The sequence below is a fragment of the Callospermophilus lateralis genome, chromosome 7, assembly GCF_048772815.1.
Source record: "Callospermophilus lateralis isolate mCalLat2 chromosome 7, mCalLat2.hap1, whole genome shotgun sequence".
NCBI lineage: Eukaryota > Metazoa > Chordata > Mammalia > Rodentia > Sciuridae > Callospermophilus > Callospermophilus lateralis.
Genome location: NC_135311.1, coordinates 128,416,548 through 128,436,321, shown reverse-complemented (window position 1 = coordinate 128,436,321; position 19,774 = coordinate 128,416,548). Strand labels below are relative to the sequence as shown.

The 19,774-nt window shown below is 62.3% G+C and overlaps 1 protein-coding gene across 1 annotated transcript in view; it reads left to right on the top strand.

Moving 5' to 3' along the window:
- Ephb2 (EPH receptor B2) overlaps positions 1–19,774 on the top strand; it is a 147,854-nt gene that overhangs the window by 45,633 nt on the left and 82,447 nt on the right. The window contains exons 2-3 of the mRNA XM_077110085.1: positions 6,057–6,121; positions 8,758–9,442. Of these exons, the coding sequence (XP_076966200.1) occupies positions 6,057–6,121; positions 8,758–9,442 (750 nt within the window). The remainder of the gene's footprint in view (positions 1–6,056; positions 6,122–8,757; positions 9,443–19,774) is intronic.

The window sequence follows — 19,774 nt, the reverse complement described above, 5'->3', positions numbered from 1 at the left end:
GCAGGGTTTGCACCCCCATCTTACAGACAAGGAAGTTGAGGCTCAGAGGGGAAGGGACTTTTCCCCAAGCTGGTCCGTGACCTTGAACTTCACCTCCTGGTGGCCAACTGTTGCCTTTTCTTGGAATTTCTGATTTGGTCCATGAAAATCATGCTCTGGGCCCGTCGCAGAGAGTCTGGGTTAGGCTCCAGGCTGTGGCTGGCATCTGACCGCCAGGCCTGGGTTCCAGGCAGCTCAGCCCCAGCCCAGACAGGCCAGGCCTCCCCAGCAGGCCCTGCACAGCCTCTGCCACTTGGGTCGCATGCCTGGCTATTTGCTATCTGGGCTGCTGTCCTGTCTGCGGGAAAAGACCCCGAGTGAGCTGCCGAGTGTCCAGGTATTTTCAGCGTCCAACCCTCCTGCCCCAGCTGGCCCCCACCTTGAACATCATTTTCTCTGCGGCTCAAAGGTCCTTAGGACACACCATGTCACTACCTTCCCCTGGAATCCTCCATAGCTCCCCACTGCCTATCGAGCAAGATGCCAGCCCCTCAGCCCCGTGTTTGAGGCTGTCCACGTTCTTGCTGATCCTGGGCCACCACAGCCTCCCACGAGGGGCTTTGGTCCCACAGCCTGGGACACTTGGCCCAGAGCCCCCCACTGAGGGCTGGTCATTGGTTTTGCTGTGACCCAGATGCCCCCCCCCCCAGGCCTTTGGCCCTGCGCTGCCCTCGGTGTGGCCTGCCCCTCCCCTCTCTGAGATGCCTCTCCTACTTCCCTGGTCAGAGCTCTGTGTCCTGGCGCCCCACCTGGACCAGCCATCTCGCCCCTCTCCCTGTCGTGAGTTCATGCGCCGGGCACCGTCTGGGAGCTCCTGGAGGCAGGGACCCTGGTATCCGTCTGCATCCAGTGCCCGGTGCACCCTGGGTGGAGCAGGTGTCCACTGGATGACCGTGACTTTGCCAGATGGGGGAAGTCAAGGACAGCCACCAGGGAGAAGGGGGGAGGCTTTGAGCTGGATTTTAGAAGAGAAGCAGGAAGGGCCGCGCATTCCAGGGAGAACATTCTGGAAGTGTCACGTCCCTAAGGCCCAGGAAGTCCAGTGCCTTCTGCAGGCAGAAGGGAAGTCAGGATGGCTGGACCCTCGGGGCGTGGAAGAGAGGGGCCAGGAGGTTAGTCCTGGTTCAGTTGGCAGGGCCTTGGACCCCGGGAGCCAGGACTCTGTCCCGCAGACTCGGGTGCTAGGATCAGTGGCGATATGACCAGACGCGGGCCTCAGGAACATCACCCAGCTCCATGTGCAGGGCCGAGGCGCCTACTGTGCGCCAGGCCCAGGGCTGAGGACACGGTGGTGAGCAGGCAGCACAACGTCACCCAGCATGAGGCCCTGGGGACAGCAGGTCTGCAGTGCTCACCACAGGGCGCCACTCAGTGCTCACAGGCACCCGTTTAGCAGATGACAGCGGCTTGCTTACCCACCAGGAAGTGCCAGACCAGGGACAGGGCCCAGGCCGTCTGCCCGGGACCTCCCGCCCTCACAGCCCCCCGGAGGGGAGAAACCACGCACCCAGAGGCCCCACGCCCTGGTCGGTCTGGTCTGTTTCAGTCCGTGCCTCGTGAGGGTCGCCTTCCTGTCTGACCTCGGTCTCCTCATCTGTGAAATGGGCTTCTTAACAGCACAGACCCGCAGGCTCACCTGGGCCTGGAGCAGCATCGAGAGTGTCGTGGCCAAGGCTGGCCACGCCTAGGTGCCTCCTGAAAGTCCCCTTCTCACCCCCCCCCCCCCCCCCCGTGATCACATATTTATTAGCCCAGACAAATAGTGTCTGTGGCCCTGGCGCATGGTGGCTGGAGAGGGGGTCAGACAGAGCCGACTGGGGCAGGCTAGGGAGCAGGGGGCAGCCATCTGCCCCAGACGGAGAGCAGGGGGCCCCCACGCAGCCACCTCGTCGGCCTAGCGCTAACGACTTCAGTGTGTCTCCCCTTTTAGCTCAAATATTTCTGAAATGCACACTGCTCATTCACACGTAGCCGGAGGGCCGGGGCCTCCCCAGCCGGGCAGTCAGGGCCTCCTGATTACTTTCTTCTGTGCGGTCTCCAGGAAGGAGAGGGGTGCCGCACAGCGGGGCCAGGGCCAAGACCGTGCGCGTGGCCCACAGCCTGGGTTCTCCCTGAGGAACGGAGGCCCGGCCCGGCTCCTGCCGGATGCTGACGTCTGGGTGCCTCACCGTCCCCTGCTGGGCATTGGGTGGTGTTTGTGAGCGGGCACTTACAGCAGCTAGGACCTGGGAGCTGGATGTCAGTAGGACTGGCGGGGGGGGGGGGGGGGGGGCGGGCGCAGGGGCAAGGGAAAGAGCTGCTGGCAGGGTGGGCCGGGTGAGGGCTAGTGGCCGGCAGGGAGGAGGCAGGGGCGTCCCCTCCTCCAGGAAGCCCTCCGCACCCTGCCCTCTCCTCCTTCCCCTGCTCGGTTTCCACAACCCCCGGTACACCCTGCGTGTCCCCACGGTGGTCTTTGTCACGTCCGAGTGGTGACTAATTATCTGAGTACAGTAACAGTGGCTTCCCTGCATGAGGGATTGTCACTGTCCCCGTGGGGATGGGGACAGTGGCAGCTTGATGAACCCGGCCACCCCCGAGCCCGGGCCGTGAGGAGATGCCGTTGTAACAGTCCTGGTTCACTTCCCTCCTTCCTTGGCTAGTGACACCGGCTTCCCATCTACCATGGACGATCACTTTCTTCCTTCGTAGAATGTGCTTAAAAAGAAAGAGGAAAAAATAATTGGAAGAAAAATGGCAAGTGGACCATGGTCCAGGATGTAGGTGAGAGGCCCCGTCCTGTGGTCCACGGAGGCCAGAGGCTGGGAGTCCAGGCCCCGTGGATAGGAGCAAGGACCTACTATGTGCCAAGCCCTGAGCTGCTCGGGGACCCCAGCACCTGCCCTTCAGGGTCCCAGACACCATAGGAAAAGAATAGTAGCCGTGGACAGTTGCCACCCAGGACACCTGCAGTTTTGAGGACCCCCTGAAGCGCCAGTGGCTGCAGGGCTTTGGGCTGGGGTGGATCCCAGAGGACTTCCTGGTGGAGGTGACCTGAGTTGCATCTTCACAGATGAGAAGCCTCGGGGCAGGCAAAGAAGCCGTGGAGGGGAGGGGGTCGGAGGAACAGCACACGCGGGGTTGGCGCCAGAGGGCCCACGCAGCGCAGGCACCTGGAGGGCGGCCTGCAGACGGAATGGGTGGTGCCTTGGGCAGTTGCTCAGCTTTGGCAGGACTGTTTCTCCATCTGTGAAATGGGACGCAGCAAGCAGCTCTCGGCGTGGCCGTGCAGATGCTGGCGAGTCTCTGGCTCTTAACGGGCGTCGGGGGCTGTGAGGTCCCTCCCTCTGCAGATTTTCGGAACTGGAGGGAGATGTCGGGGTGTTACGGGAGGAGGAAATGCTGGGGACCGGGGCGGCTCGGCTTCCTGAACCCACTGGGTTCCTGGGCGAGATCAGCTCCAGATTCCCCACGGGATGGAGGGAGTTTGGCTTGAGCCTGGTTTGAGAAGAACAAAGAAGAAACTTGGGGCGTCTCTGGCGAGCAGCTCAGAGGCGCGGGACGGCCCCTCCTCACAGCCTGTGGCCGCCGTGCGGAGGCTGATGTTTGAGGCTGATGTTTGTCAGATGTTGGCCATGGCCTGGGGACGGGAGGCCAGGCAGGCTGAGCCAGGGACCCTGGGACCTGCCTTCGCTTTCAGGCCCCGCTTAATGAGCCCAAAGGAAGTGGCGGGTGGGCAGACACTGGGTGGACCAGAAAGCACTGCGCCCCACCTAAAAATAACAACCCACCGAGTGAGGACGGAGCTGCGCCGGCTCCGAGCTGCCGCTCTCTGCCTGTGACCAGCTGCACACCCGCGCTGGGCACGCGTGTCCGCCATTTTGCAGGCAGGGACGCTGAGGCTGAGGAAGCCAAGGCAAGGAAGCGGGAGACCGCAGACGTCAGCTCCCCTGACCTCCAGGCCCGGTCCATGAGCCCGGCCTCCCTGCCTTTGGTGCAGACAGAGGGAGCCATCAAGACTGAAGTGTGTGGGGCCAAGGGGACACTGCCCCAGCCCAGTGGTGGTGACACAGAGCCAGGTTCTAGTTCCACAAACGTCACAGGCCCTTCAAGGCCCTTCCTGCTGGTGACCCAGGGGTCTGTCCCTCTGAGCATCTCCCGTGTCCCTCCCCGCCTGTGTGTGGGGGCCAGGTGGCCCCTAGCCAGGGATTCTGGGGAGCCCGGGCTTGGGCCTGACTTTTCGCGGGTGTCTCTGGCCGGTCACTTGCTCCCCGTGGGCCTGAGTTTCCACCCTCAGAATGAGGCCGTCCGTTCCCAGCCCTCCTTCTCTGGGCCACGGAAACTTCCAGCACTCCTGCTCTGGGTCAGCCCAGGAATCCCGCCAAGGGGTGTGGGCCACCTGCCCGGGGCTGGCCTCCACCCCCCACGGCCCCTTTCGGTCCCAGGCGGAGTCTCCTCTCCCTGCTCCGCGCGGCTCCCAGCAGCTGTTCCTCGGGCCCAGGCCAAGAGCCCGGCTTGGCGCGGCTCTGGCTGAGGCTCTGGCTGAGGCTCTGGCTGAGGCCGATGAGAGAGAACAGGTTAAAAGTTCAGCCCTTGTTCTCTCCAGGAAGAAAAATCTGTAGCATTTGGAGTGTGAAAAGAAACCCTTTTTTTCGGCTCCAAAGCTGCATAATAGAACTTCCCTCCAATTTGCCATCAAAAAGATGCCCTTGGCACCGGCTCCACCGTCCCTGGCACCTCCCGCCCCGCCAACCCCTCCCTACGGTGGCCCCCCGTGCAAAGGGACACAGTGACCACAGACAGAACCACAGGTGGTCCTGGGGGCGCCTCTGCCTCCTGTCTTGTCAGCTTAGGGGCCTGATTGCGGTCACCTCTAGCCTGAAGCCTCCTCCCTCCCCATCCTCGGTTCCCATTGGTGACAAAGCTCACACCCTCGTGACCTCCCACTGAGGCCTTCTCTGTGACCTGAACCTGGGACACCGAGCCCGAATCTCCAGGCCCCGGTGCCTCCAGACCATCGGACTCATGGTCTTAGGTACAGGGTGCAGGCCTGACGTGACTTCCCACCCTGCCACCAACTCCTGTGTGATCTTTGGGAAGTCCCTCCCACCCTCTGCCTCAGCTGCCCAGGGCTGGACAGGGCTAGCCTCTCAGATGGTCAGGGTTCGTCTCCTGGGGCACCGCGGTGAGCAGCGCTGTGTGACCGCAGAGGGCGGGATCGCGCCTGGCACTGGAGCGCGGCAGAGCGTGTGCCTCTTGGCTATGGTCAGTGAGCTGGGTGACATGGAAGTCCCACGGGGAACTTCTCAGTCTCTCTGCTTACTGTCTCGGTTTCCCTCTGGGGGTGCCCCGCACGGTGCCTGGAACATGGGCTTTTGGGATCTATTTGTTGAGTGAATGCTTGAAAGGGGTCGATTTAAATCCGCTCGATTCAATTCAAAAAGTGTCCTGAGGGCTGGGGTGAGCTCAGGGGCAGAGCGCTGCCTAGCACAGGAGGCCCTGGGTTCCCGAGCCCCGAGGAGGTGGCGTCCCAGGTCCTGGAGCAGCAGGCGTCCCTGTGAGGGTGTGTGGGCCAGAGAGTGAGGAGGGGCAGCAGGAGGGGCCGGTGCATTTTTGAGAATTTGAAGATGCCGAAAAGGGCACAGATACCCAAATCTGGCGTCAAAGTGAAAGGCTTAGGTGATGGATTCCCGGGAACCCAACCAGGAGACCCCGCCTGACTCTTGCCTGCCCCAGTCAACCGAAATGAGGGAAGGACAGACCTCGTAGCCGCGATCGGCTGCGGGGATGGGGAGGAGGCTGACCATTAAGTTGCGCCTAGAGGCGCGGAACCCTAGAGGGGATGATTGGCCAGGTGTGGGAGGAGGTGGGACCCCGGGGAGGAGATGGGTCCCCAGGGAGGGCTGTCCACGGCTGGGGCAGTGGAAGTGGGCGGGGCTCTGTAAGGAAGGACCTCGAGGGGAGGAGTCTGAGACCCCCCATAGAGTGAGTGACATTGCTGGTGGGCGGGGCGGGGCCATGACTCCTTGCTCTCCCCACAGAAACGCTCATGGACTCCACGACGGCGACGGCAGAGCTGGGCTGGATGGTGCATCCCCCATCAGGGGTGAGTCCGCGGTCCCCAAGCCCTGCTGGGTTCCCCCACGCTGTCTCGGGCTCGGTTGCAGGACCTGAGCGCCCCTTCACATCCCAGCCCCTCTCCCCTCTTCAGGGCCCAGAGCCAGGCCGCTCATGTCCCACCCTCCCAATCCCCTGCCATTGATGGAGCGCCCGTTGCCATGACAACCGGCTGGATGCGTTCAGCCTTTATCCCACGGAATCCTCCAGGCTGAGAAGTGGATGCTCACACAGCCCCATTTCAGATGAGCAAAGTGAGCTCTCACTGCCCGAGGACGCTCTGTGAGGTGGGGGCCCCTGTGCACACGTCACCTCCAGCCCCTTTTACCTGGAGCTCAGAGCCACCTGCCCAGGACCCTGCGGCTAACAAGTGCAGGGGCCAGGGTTTGTTTTATTTGGTGCTGGGGATGGAACCCAGGGCCTGCGCTTGCTGGGCACACACTCCACGCTGAGCTGCACCCCAGGGCTCGGGTTGGTATCCAGGGCTGTGACCTGTCTCTCTCTGGCCCCTCCCTGGGTCCCCATCCACCAGGACTCTCTGGTTCTGGGCATCGTATGTCCCTGGGTGGAGACTGGGCCTGTGCCGTGAGGCTCCCGAGGGCAAGACTGGCGGGATCTCCAGTTCTTTCTCCCCAGCACCTGCGCAGAGGGAGAAGCTATGGGGTCAGACACTCCCAAGACGCTGTCCCAATGCCACCTGCCAGCTCTGAGCTTTGGTTTCCTCATCTATGAAGTGGTCCTAATGATGCTGTTGTGAGATTTTCCTGCAAAGTGTCTAACACAGAGCTTGGCCTAGGTTGGTCCCCAAGAGAGAGAGTGGCTGTACTAATTATCACCGTCGTCATTGTCATCTCATCCATTTTAATATTCATTTCCCCTCCCCTGGTTTCTGGGGGAGGACCCTGGCCGCCACAGCCCAGCCCTGCCCTCCCCCTACCCTCCAGGGACTCAGCTGCAGCCCCAGAGAACTGTCCCCCCTCTACCCCCAGGCCTGCGCTCTCAATAGGCAGGGCCCCAGGGTCAGGCCTCTTTCTGTGGCTCTTTCTTGTCACCAATTTTCCATCTGCGAAGGCCGCTGGGCCCAGCAGCCCCACCCTGCCAGTAATGAGGCCAGGCTGGGCTGCAGGGCCCCCGGACGCAATTATTTGGGGTGTTTGGGCTGCAGGGCCTCCGCATGTTAATTAGAGAGAGGGGAGAAAGGCAGAGTGCTCTAATTAAGTGCTCTAATTAAGTTCTGAAGAAGAGCAGCAGTTGTAACAAGGGGCTGACTTTGTCACATGGTGCCACCAAAAAAAAAAAAAAAAAAAAATTAAATGCAATGTAGGGAGCATCAGGGTCGCCATCGGAGTAGAGGCCAGGCCAGCGAGCCTCCCTGGGCCCGCACGTCTTGCTCTCCCCAGGCCACAGCCTTCACTCTGCCCTGCAAGGACTTGGCCAGAGAATCTGTGCAGCAAAAAGACAAAGAACACCCACTGGAGGGTGACGTCCCTGTCACCTGCCATTCCCCCAGTCACATTTGGCAGTTGGGGAAATCGAGGCCCAGGGAGAGGAAGGGATTGACCCAGGGCCTGCATCAGGCCAGCAGGCTGTGTCCCGGGCAGCCTAAGCTAGCGTATCTGGTCTATGTGACCTGGGTCAAGTGAGGTCGCTGGCCCCGTACATGTGCAAATCATGGCCGAGAAATAAGACCGTGAGGACACAGGCGCTGGGCCTGGCCAGGAAGCCGGGAGGACTCTGCCGTAGGGTCCCAGGTGAAGCCCAGGGCACAGGAGGAGAGAGCAGAGGCGGCTGCCCCTAGTGAGCTCCCACCCGCTGCAGAGGCCCTGCCCCCACGTCCCCAAAAGCCCAAGGGAGAGTAGATGAGCTCAAACCCAGGCAGCCAGGGGACAGTCTGCGGCAGAGAGGCCAGGGAAAGGTGCTCAGGCCGGGTGTGGCCCAGTGACAGCTCAGCCTGAGGCCCTGGGCCGACTGCCTCCCAGTACCCAAGTCCAAACCAAACCAAGGACGCTCCGCCGCGGTCCAGCTCAGCCTGAGAGTGCGTGGAGATGACCCAGCCCTGGGTCACAGAGGCCAGCCCTGTGTCGCTCAGGCTGGGATCCAGGCAGGGAGGGCCGGAGAGCCCCGAAAGGCACCCGAGAGCCGCCTGAGCTCCCAGGAGACCTAGCAGCTGATCCTAGGAAGGACTCTGACTTCCGGCAGCCATCAGACCGGGAGTCCCCAGGGGCAAGGACTTATCTCCCTGTCAGGCAGGGAGCTCCCAGAGGGCAGAAGGTCCGCCTCCCCATCACGCGGGAAGCTCCCGCCAGGAGGCTTGCTCTCGCAGGGACCCCGAAGGACAGGGACCTCCCAGTTTTCCCTTCCAAGTGGCCACTTCCTGAGATCAGGGTACAGTGAGCCACACCACCCGTGTCACCTGGGGGAGGGCCAGGCTGCACGCCCTTCCCCCTGAATTGTGTGGGGCTCTGACCAGCCGGGGGTTCCTTAGAGTCCGGGCTCTGTCGCTGCCCTCCGGTTGGGAGTTTCCTCCATCTCAGGCTGGAGGAGCCCCAAGGCAGAGTCTGTGTCCCCACGTGGGTGTTCGCAGGGGCTGAGCCCCCTCCCCCTCCTGACTGGCATCTCCCGCAGTGGGAAGAGGTGAGCGGCTACGACGAGAACATGAACACCATCCGGACGTACCAGGTGTGCAACGTCTTTGAGTCGAGCCAGAACAACTGGCTGCGGACCAAGTTCATCCGGCGCCGCGGGGCCCACCGCATCCACGTGGAGATGAAGTTCTCCGTGCGCGACTGCAGCAGCATCCCCAGTGTGCCCGGCTCCTGCAAGGAGACCTTCAACCTCTACTACTACGAGGCTGACTTTGACTCAGCCACCAAGACCTTCCCCAACTGGATGGAGAATCCCTGGGTGAAGGTGGACACCATTGCCGCCGATGAGAGCTTCTCCCAGGTGGACCTGGGTGGCCGGGTCATGAAGATCAACACCGAGGTGCGGAGCTTCGGGCCCGTGTCCCGCAATGGCTTCTACCTGGCCTTCCAGGACTACGGCGGCTGCATGTCCCTCATTGCTGTGCGCGTCTTCTACCGCAAGTGCCCCCGCGTCATCCAGAACGGAGCCGTCTTCCAGGAGACCCTGTCAGGGGCCGAGAGCACGTCGCTGGTGGCTGCCCGGGGCAGCTGCATTGCCAACGCGGAGGAGGTGGACGTGCCCATCAAGCTCTACTGCAACGGGGACGGCGAGTGGCTGGTGCCCATCGGCCGCTGCATGTGCAAAGCGGGCTTCGAGGCCGTGGAGAACGGCACCGTCTGCCGAGGTAAGAGCCGCGGCAGGGGGGCCCTGCGAGGCAGGGAGTTGGAGCTGGGCAGTCGGGGCCCAGGCTGGCCAGGGCAAAGGCCTGGAGCTGACCCTGGGGCTCTCTGTGGTGGATTTCCAAACCCCCGGCTTTGCCCAAGCAGCACTCTCAGAACCATGGTCCAGGCGCAGATTGCAGGAGGCATGCCCCGCGACGTGCCCCGCGACATGGGCTGGTGGGAAGATGGAGGCCTTTCATTTTAATTACTATGTGATTATTTTTGGTGGTCAATGGTATTTCTTTTTCTTCACTGCAAAAGTGATACAGTTTCTCGTTTAAGAAAATGAATGTCAAACTAGATGCCACCTAGAGGTTAAGGAGGGGACGGTTATGAGCTTTTGCTCTATCAGTCAGTATAGGCCGGGCGAAGGTGACGCGACAAAACAGAAACTGTGTTTCTCACTCTGCTGCACATGCATCGTGGGTCAGCTTGAAACTCCTCCCTCCGTGAGCCAAGTGGGTGGAGGAGCCACTGTGAGGAATGTCACCATCATTAGTACCAAAGGAGGGCCAGTGTGACACATTACCTCCGACTCGGAGGCTGCCACCTGCAGTGGCCCAGCCTCGCTTCTCTGCTCATTCCAGTGGCCAAAGCGGACCCTGTGATCACTCCCAATTTCCACTCTCACTGTGAACTGGGCCTTGCGACCACTTTGTATGATGCGCACTTCTGTGATACACCCCACTTAGTCCTCACAAGAACCCCATGGAAGGTTCTCTGTTCTCTAAAGAAACTGAGTCTCAGGGGTCATGCAGAGGGTCAGTGGGGGATCTGGGAGTGCTCCAAAGCCAGCCCTTTTAACCAGGCTCCTAGTTAAGGAAACACGGTGAGTAACAGCAGTACAGGTGGTGACAGTTGGTGACAGTTGGTGCCAAGGGTTGGTGAAGTCTGTCATCAGCTCGACATGGCGGTCATAGGTCGCGGAGGTGGAGGGGCGTGGCCTCCCGTTGGCGGGCTAGGCCACGCTTTTCCACTGAGCAGATCCATGGATTTGGCTTTATATCCTTGGAAAGAACAAACCTTGGAGATAACAGGGTGGGAGGTGCACACCAGAAACCAGTCAGTGTTGGTTGTTTATTCAGTCATCAAACCTTCACGGGCCTGCTCTGTGTTGGACCTTGTCCTGCGAGTCAGGTAATGCAGAGAAGAACCCAGCTGCGGCCGTCCCCTGGAGCGCTCAGTCCCTGGGGGACACGGACCTGTAAATGGACACAGGTTGAGGCATTAGACTTGTTTTAATAGGAACCGTTTAGGCTGCGATGGGCACAGAAAGTGACAGAAGGCTGCACAGCAGAGGTGCCATTGGCGCCGTCTCGGGGGGAGCTCTGTTGGTAGGTGGCCCAGGACTTCTGGGGGGCGGGGCTGCATGAATGCGTCCTCGGATGTGAAGCAGCTTGGCCGGCGAGGGGGCCTGCTTGGGTACAGCCAGAGCCAAGAGCTGGAGATGTAGAAAGAGCGGCGTCGGGAGCGGGGCTCAGACGGGGCGGCGGGCGCGTCCTCGACTGCTGCTGAAGTAATCACCCCAAGGCTCGGCCGAGCAACCAGCCCAGCATCCGTCTCACCGTTTCCCGGATCAGCCATCCGGCCTGGCTTGGACTGTACCTCTCTGTTGACTGGGGACCGTGGTGTCATTTGCAGGCTTCATGGGAAGGGTCTGCTTCCCTGCTCCCAAAGGTCGGTCACAGGGCCACCTTAGAGGTGCCCTCCTGGCCAGTGGGGAGGGTTCTGGAGGATGCCGGGCAGGCGGGGCCCAGCCCTGGCTCCCTTCTGCTCCTTACTCCCCTGGACTCACCAGCTCACCTGAGGCCCAGCCGCTGGGCATGCGTGGGGCCAGTCAGGGTGTGATCCAGCTGCTGATGTGGCCTGTGGGCAGCCACCCAGAAGTAGGGCTGCTCCAGCCCACATCCGCAGACGCTGGCCTGGCGGTCAGGAGCGTGGAGGAGGGGCAGCGACAGCCCTGTCGGAGGGCCGCCCAGCACATTCTCACGCCCCTGCTCCGGGATCCTCAGCTCTCACAGTGGACTGGCATCATTTGGAAAGTTGGCAGAAACGCGGGTTCCCAGGTCTGGCTCGGACCTCCTCCCCTGGTCACAGGGCTCCCAGGCGCCTGGGCTTGGGCTTTGCAACCGAGCAGCCCCCATGATTCTGAACCAGGACCTTGAGCTCAGAGGGCACGGAGATGACAGATCTTGGCCAGACCAAGCTGGGGCTCAAGGCCCAGGGGATGACCCCAAGCCCAGCCCCACCCCGCCCCAGGGAGCATCCACCCTGAGGGTAGGGTGGCAGAATCTGGAGGGTGTACTCCAGAAAGATCCATTTAATATCCCGACATCATCTGATCAGAGAAGTTCCATTGCTTTGCTCATTTATTAGTACAGAACATAAGACTGGACGGAGTCCTGGGGAGATGAGTCTGGGAGGCCCCAGAGCGAGTGGCCACCACCCCGGGGGCAGGCAGCAGTGGCTAACAAAGGGTCCCTACTTCCCAGCACAGTGAGTTTACAAAGCTAAGCTGGTTCACTCCCACCCTCTGTCTGTGGTGCCTACTGTGTGCAGGGCACAGTGAGAGAAGCCAGCCATTCAACAAGCATGTATTAAGTACCTACTGTTTGCCATTTAGCCCTCTGACCAATGTGTGTTGGGACCTACTGTGTAGCAGACACATGCTGGGACAGCAGAAATGACCAAAATAGACTCGCTCTCTGCCCCCTAGGGTTCTTAGTCTGGATGGGGGACTCCAAGGGGAAATGTTAATGAACAGTCAATAAACCAGTCCCAGCCGGTCCTGAGTGCGTGGAGACCCTGTGTGACAGGAGGACCTGCTGTAGGAAAGAAAGGTGGGCTTCCAGCTGATGGGGCTGCTCTGTGGGACCCAGGAGGACTGTCCCCAGCAGAGGGTCCCTGAGAAACCCGAGACTCGGGGTCAGTGGCTCCTGGGTGAGCTGGGCACTCAGACATGGGGGACAAGGCTGGGCTTGGTCCTGCCAGAGCACTTTGAGACCACGAGGAAGAAGGTGTCCTTGCCTGGGGGTCTCATGGGCCAGGAGGAGGGGGCACGCAAGCTGGGGACACTGAGTGGAGTTGGGGGGCAGAGGGGCAGGTTGTTGGGGATGAGGCCCTGCCCTGCGACGGTGCCGGGCCAGAGGCCCGTGCTGTGTCCCCTCCCTGTACGACTGTCCCCTCTTCCTTCGTCTGGTCCCCTTGTATCCACCGGGGGATCTGGGCCTGCGCTGGCCGTCACACCTGCCAGGTGAGGACACCCAGGACTCCTTCGAACGACCTCAGTCACCTCTCCTTCCCCTGTGACAGTCCCCAGCCTCCTCGGGATCACACCCTGGGGCCTCCCGCCAGCTGTGTATGTGGGGGGCCCCTGGATCTCCTCCCCTGCAGCCCCCACCCACCGCCTGTTCCTGACTGTCTCCGGGTCACTAGTGGCTGGATCAGGAAGGGCCGCTGCCTGTCCCCAGGCTGTCTGCCTCTGCGTCCCTGCTTCCCCGGTCCAGCGGGAGCCCCCGCCTGGCCACCTCTGGGGGCCCTGCCCTCCTCCACCTCAGTGCCCCTGCAGTGGCTCTGGGGACAGGCCCTGGTGAGCTCAGTGGCTGCGGCACCCCTGCAGACAGGCTCAGGCTCAGTGGGTTTGACATGTAGCTGCGGGGGCCTGGGCCAGGGCGGGGGCACTGCTGCTGGAGGCTGCGGCCAGGACTTCCCAGGCCGCAGCTGCAGGCGGTCAGCAGCCCCCCAGCCCTGCCCGCTGCTGGCCCTGCTCCCAGCCCAGCCTGACCTTGGCTCTAGAGACCTGGTTCCAAACCCCAGCCCCGCCTCTCGCTGGCCCAGTGACCTCGGACACAGCCGACCTCCCCCGACCTGGGCTTCCCCTCCTCAGGGCGGGACTGGGAGGGCCTGGGAGCAGGGGCCGGTCGGGGACATTGGGGGGAGCCAGAGGAGGCCCAGCGCCCGGGCGACTCCTGTGTGTTGTTCTCTTTATTTTTTTTTTTCCTGATGAGCTTTTTATTTTGAGGAAAAAATAACTTTTCTTCATTGTGAAAGCCTCGGGAGCTATTTGTAGAAACTTCAGAAATTGCTGATAAGCCAAAAAAAAGAAAATTCAAACTTCCCACACCCCGTCACCCAGGGAGGACCACGGTCAGGAGCGGCTTGGAGCCCGCCCCCGGTGACAGGAGTCACACGTGCGGATTTTTCTTTGGAAGAGAAACAGTGCGCTCCTGCTGCCAGTCAGGGGAGCGGGTGCTCGGAGGGAAGCCCTGGCCGTGCCCATGCCACGGAGGCTCGGCCACCACACCACGTCCCCGCCCCAAGCGCTCTTCACCTCACGCCCTGCGGGTGTCTGTCGGGCCTTGCTGGCTCCCAGAATTCCGCAGTGGACTGAAGCCTGGCGTGGGCCGTCCGCCCCGTGGCTGGCCCAGGGATGGCCAGTCCACCGTCGGGCTCCGGCTCCTGGCCCAGTGGCTCAGGGTACGTTTCCAGGCGCGGGATCGCGAGGTCAGAGGCACAGACTTGTTGGAGTGCTCTGGACACCCACTGCCAAGTTACCCCAGGCAGGCGGGCCGTCCTGGGTGGCCGCCCCGACAGCCGTCCCGCGCCCCCCAGCGCCGCCTCTTAGGCCCCCGCTTTGTCTTCTGTTTCACCCCCAGGATCCTGGGAGGGAGGGCCCGGCTCCTCTCTGGGCCCTGAGTGGGATCCTGGGCCACCCAAGGGTGGCCTCCCTCCCACCCTCCTTCCAGGCCCAGCCCTTCCCCCAGAGCCCGGCCCAGGCGCCCAGATGTATGGGGGGGCCTTGGGGTGGGGTGCAGGCGGCCGGGTGAGGAGGGGCCCACTGCTGGGGAAGGGCGTGAGGTTGGAACGCGGGTGGGAGGGGAGGCCGAACCCCCGCCAGAAAGTTCTACTGTTTCCATTGAGTGCAGGGTGGGGACAGCAGCTGGAGGAGGGGGTGGGGGCGGGGGTGGACGGCCCTCAGGACCCCCGGGCAGGGCCGAGACCACACAGGCCAGCCCCCGGGGAAGGGTTGGAGGGAGACCCGGCCAATGCCTGAGCTGCTCACAGCTCTGCTCTTAAGAACTGGGACAGTTCCACACCCTCCCCTCCCCTCCTCATCCATCCTCCGGTCCATCTGTCCGTCCGTCCACCTAGCCAGCTTCTGGTGTTTTGCTCCTTGGAGGGGTCGGAGATGTCCCCGTGGAGAACCAGAAGCCAGCCCCTGCTGAGGCCTTGTGTGAGCCAGGAGTGTGCCAGGCGTCGGGGTCCTGGGAGAGGTCCGTCTGGCCCCTGCCCTTGAGGACATCCAGTCTGGAGGGTTGACAGTGGCCTGTGGACAGCAAAGGTGCAGGGACAGGTGTCAGGCTGAGGAGGGCAGGACAGGCAGGGGAGGCTTCCTTAATGGGGCACCAGGAGCTGGCCAGGTGAGGAGGGGGAAGTGCAGAGGCCCAGAGGCCTCCCGTCATGGCTGCGGCCCTGGGGTGCTTAGCAGGGAGAGGGGAGAGAGCTGGGCAGGCTTCCTGGAGGAGGAGCCATTTCCCAGCGATTTGAGCGATTGGAGGAAGAGAACAGGTGGAAAGTAGGCCAGTAAAAGGCCATCGGAAATGGCCACTTTGTTCTTTTTGTTCTCCAGACAGGTTGCTGCCCGCCCCCCCAGGGGAGCAGAGCAAAGAGAGGAGGGAAGGGCCCCCAGGGCTGGCAAAGGTCCTCTGCTGTCAAAGGCTGAGGGCTGAGAGGCCTGGCAAGGCCCACCTGGGGTCCAGCACTGCGCTAAGTGCCCTGCTGCCCTGGTCTTATGGAACCTGCCATTGATCTTACTATTTCCATTGTATGATGAGACTCAAGTCCAGAGAGGGTCAGCAAGTTGCCCACGGCCACTCAGCGCTAAGTTGCAGAGCCAGGATTTGAACCTGGCTTTCTCCGACTCAAGGCTGGGGCAACTTACTAACCACGCACACCGATGCCAGATGTGCTCTCCACCACACCTGAGGTCCACATCCGCCCACCTGGTGCGGAGCTGCCATCTTGAAGAATCTAAGAGTGAGCAGCAGGATGTGCTGGGAAAAGCCTCGGTGGCCTTATTTGAGAGATGGGGACAGTAAACCCTTTCCTGCCCACCTCATAGAGGAGCCCCACGTGGTGGGCTGCAAAGAATGTGACAGCTAGGCAGCCCGGGACCTGTGTTTAGGACTGAGGGAGGGGCCTGCCCAACAGGGCCACCCAAGGGGCTTCCCAGGCTGGGCCTTGAGGGGTGAGCTGCTTTCCTGTTCAGAGATGTGGGGCAGGCTGCAGCGTGACCCCAGGACAGGCCCAGGGTGGGGAAGCCCTGAGGGTCCCCCACCCGACTAACCTCTACCCAGAAAGCAATCTCCCCATCTGTCCCACCCAGTGCTTCCTGCCCACCACCTCTTGAAGCCGGGTCCCATCCCTCTCAGGTGGCAGAGGCAGGTCTGTGCTCCTGTACCTCCCACTTCTGATCTCTGCTTCACAAGTGGTGTCCAACTGACCCCTGGCCATCCGGTGGGGTTGGTGGAGGTCATGCCCATTTAACAGAAAAGGAAACCGAGGTTCAGAGAGGTTCCACAGGCTGCCCGAGGGGATATGGCTAGGAAGGGGTAGGACGTGAACCTGGGCCACCTGACCCCGGAGCCCCTGTGCGTCGTCCTCTCTTGGCCCCAGACTGACACCCCAATGACACCAGGGTGACAGGTTTGATGCACACGGCCTGCAGAGCAGGCCCGCGGGGCCATAAACAGCTGGGGAAGCTCCCCTCCCTCCACCGCTGCCTTTTCATCTGTCTGGGCCTCTGGATCTCGCAGGAGAGGCCGGTTTATTGAGGAAGTTTATGCATTTAACAGTTTAAGCCTCCTAAGCCTGTGGTACAACAGGATTTGGGAGCCGTTAACAATTCTGTGTGGTTAAGAGATTTTCATGGCGCGGCAGCAGCTGGCGGAGGTCCCACTGGCCTGCTCTGGCCTTGCCCCACCCTGTGGGGCACCCCCTCCCGGGGCCCTTTGTCTTCAGCCCCCTCCCTGCTGCCCCTGCCCGTCCTCCCACCCCCCAGGTGTGAACTCTGGCCTCCCAGGAGGAACCCAGGCTCAGAGAGGGAAAGAGAGTTGGCCAAGGTCACACAGCCCGCAGAAGGCTTGCACAGAGACCTCTGCCCGGGAAGGGAGGGGACAGGACAGTGCTAACTCCTCAGTGGCAGAGCTCACAGACCCCCTGAAGCCAACTCGCCCCCAGCAAGGCTTTGCGGCAGGGAGGGGGCCTGGCCAGGTTGTTCACCCGTGGGCTGGGGCTGGGCGAGAACTGGGGCGTCCTGAGGAGACCTTCACCCAACACCAAGGGGTCCGCTCCCCGCCGCAGCTTGGGGCAGAAGTGCCATCGGTGACTGTGACGTCCTGCGCATGTGCAGCACTCCTTCACTCACGCCCCGTGTGGCCTTGGTCTCCCCCAGGAGATACAGTGACCTGAATGTCACCCACCGAGAGGGAGGGGACACTTTTGACACAGGAAAACTGAAGTCCAGAGAGACAGGACGTTCCGGGGTCACTGAACATTCAGGGGACAGAGCTGGGACCGGAGCCCCGTGCTGCAGCCTCCTGGGCCTGGGCTCTCTGGAGTCCCTTGCTGTCTCTAAGACGTCAGGCTGGCGGCTCCCCTGGGGCCCCAGGAGGTCCTGGGGGAGGACAGTGGTCAGGCTGGGCAGCGTGTGAACAGGCCCCTGAGGGGTGGCCTGGCCTTGGGACTCCCGCCCTGGCTGCTGCCACAGGCCCTTTGCTCCTCTGGGGCTTCCTGGGCTCTCTCCGCGGAGCCCGCGAGGGAGGTGGTGTTGCAGGGAATTGTCTTCTGGCCGCGGTCCCACGCCTGTCCATCCAGCCAACAGGGCGACGCCACTGCCCCCTCTCAATTGCACCCCTTGTCCTCTCTTCCCGCTCCCCTCTAGGGAAGGGGTGAGGGACGGCCCCAGCAGATGGTAGTGGGCCCAGGGAGGTGACTGCAGCGCGGCCCAGGGCCCTCCTCTCCGCCCTCTGCCCCCCTCTGGCTCCATCCCGATAGCAGAGGGTCTGGGAGGAGCCAGCAGGCTACAGGGAGCCTCCCTGGGCACCCGGCCTCCTGGGCTGGGAGGGGTCAGAGCTGGGACCCGGATGAGGCCACTGGTGGGCTCTGCCCTGGGGCCCCCTGCTGCTGAGCCCGCACCCGCCTCTCCTGAGCCCACCCACCTTCACCCGGCATCTCATCCCCCTCCACTAAACGGCTCAGTCAATGCCACTGGTGACCTTCCACGCGGCCAGTCCAGGGCGCGTCCCTGAAAGCAGCCACACTCTGGGACCTCACTCTGGGCCCCTCCTGCCTCTCTGGGAGCCTCCAGCCTCGTTCCTGCCCATCTCCCACCTCTGCACCACGTCCCCGTCCCTCTCCCTGGGTGGCCCCATCAGTCCCGCAGGCCCCGAGGCCTTCTCTGGGCCAATCTGAAGGGCAGACCCCCTTCCCCAGGTTAGCGGGTGCCCTCTCCTGCCCCCATCCCACCCCTGCCTCTGGGCAGACCCAGGGCTCCCCGGAACAGAGAGTCCCCATCCCACACCACTGAGCCAAGGTCAGCCGTCCATGCCGGTCCCTCGGGGGGCCTCTCCTTCCATCTCCCACCCCTCCCGCCCTCTCCGCACACGGACCCCTGGCCCTTCTTCTGCCCAGAATCTCTCTCTGTCTCTAGACTCCCCTGTGGTCGCCTCATCGTAGGGCAGGTGGGCGTCCGTCCCCCAGTTTCTCTGTATCACCCCGTTGCCAGCCCACAGGCCGGTGGGTCTGCTGCCCGTTCCTCCGCCGCCCGTCTTCCCGGCGGGCACGAGGCTCCACCGGGTCGACCTTGCTCCTCCCTGGTCCCTGCTGTGGCTGCTGACTCGCGGAAGGTTCTCGATGAGTCAACCTCAGGCTGAAACCCCCAGCCCTGATGAGCGGCCCTGCTAGCGAGGGCCCTGGCAGAGGCCGGGCTCTCCCTGAGACCCTGGCATGGACTGCCCACCTGTCTGTGGTAGGACGGTGTTTCTAGGTCTGCCAGGAAGGTCCCTACCTCCATTCTCAGGGGTCCCCTAAGATCTCCGATCCTCTTGGACCAGAGGCGTCATGAAGTGTCTTCAGTGTGGACTTTGTCATTAGTAAATGTGGTTTCAGCCCTTGCCGTCCTCCTCCCCTGGCCTGACGGTGACCTGCTGCCCGGGACCAGAATCCATCCCTTCCTCCCATCGGGAGCTGGGGGAGCCCACCCCAGCCTGGGCCTGCGCAGACAGAGCTGGGGGCAGGGGCTTCCTTCTCCCCCACTGATCACCCTTGGGACCTACCTGGCCAGGTTTTCCTGAGCCTCAGTTTCCCTGCTGATAAAGGGGGGCAGTAGTCCCAGCTTCCCAGGGTTTGGGGGAGGCTCTGAGGTATGGAGGGAGCTCAGAAGACAGGAGAAGGGTGCGGGGCAGGTTTCTGCTCCGGGGCAGCCCAGGGAGGACCCGGCTGTGTTGTTAGAGAGCAGGGCCGTGTGCGCATGCCACAGGGAGGGAGGCACGTGGGGATGGACGGCCCCTCAGTTACAGGCAAGCCAGGGTACACAGCAGGTGCCTAATATGTGCTTGGGCAATGACATGGCTTTAGCCAGCCAAGGTGCTCACATGGAGCAGCCCGGGCACAGCCCACAGAGTCAGGCAACTTGGTCCGAATTTGGTCTCTCCACCCACCTCGCCTGAGGCCTGGCAGAGCGTGGTCCCCTGGCCTCTCTCCCCTGGACCGCAGTGGCTCCATCTGACTCTATCCTACCTGGTCCTTGTGGCCCCTCAAGAGGCCACCAGGGCAGCTGTGACCATCTAAGGATAAGGGTCCATGTTGCCTGCCCCACCTCCAGGCTCCTGGGGGCAGGAAGGCTTAGCAAAGAACCAGCCTCTTGGGTTCAAATATCGGATCCACCTGGGTGGCCCTGAACTGGCGCTCCACCTCCCAAATCCTTGATCGCCTCGTCTATAAAATGGGCATAATAAACAAATAATGGCAGGAATGTGTCCAGCACAGCACCTGGCATGAGGCTCATGGTCAGCCAGCTGCACCCTGCTGACCGTAGCCTGGAACTTGCTCTCGAAATGTTCAGAGTGGTCACCATCCCCTTTTGTACATGAAGATACTGGGGTTCAGAGAGAGCAAGTGACTTGCTCTAGGCCACACAGCAAATAAAGGGCTATTGCTGAGCTCAGGATGTTGGATGGAACAGGAGGTTTGGCCTGGGGAGAGGCTTGGGCACCAGACAGAGCTGTTTCTGTCCC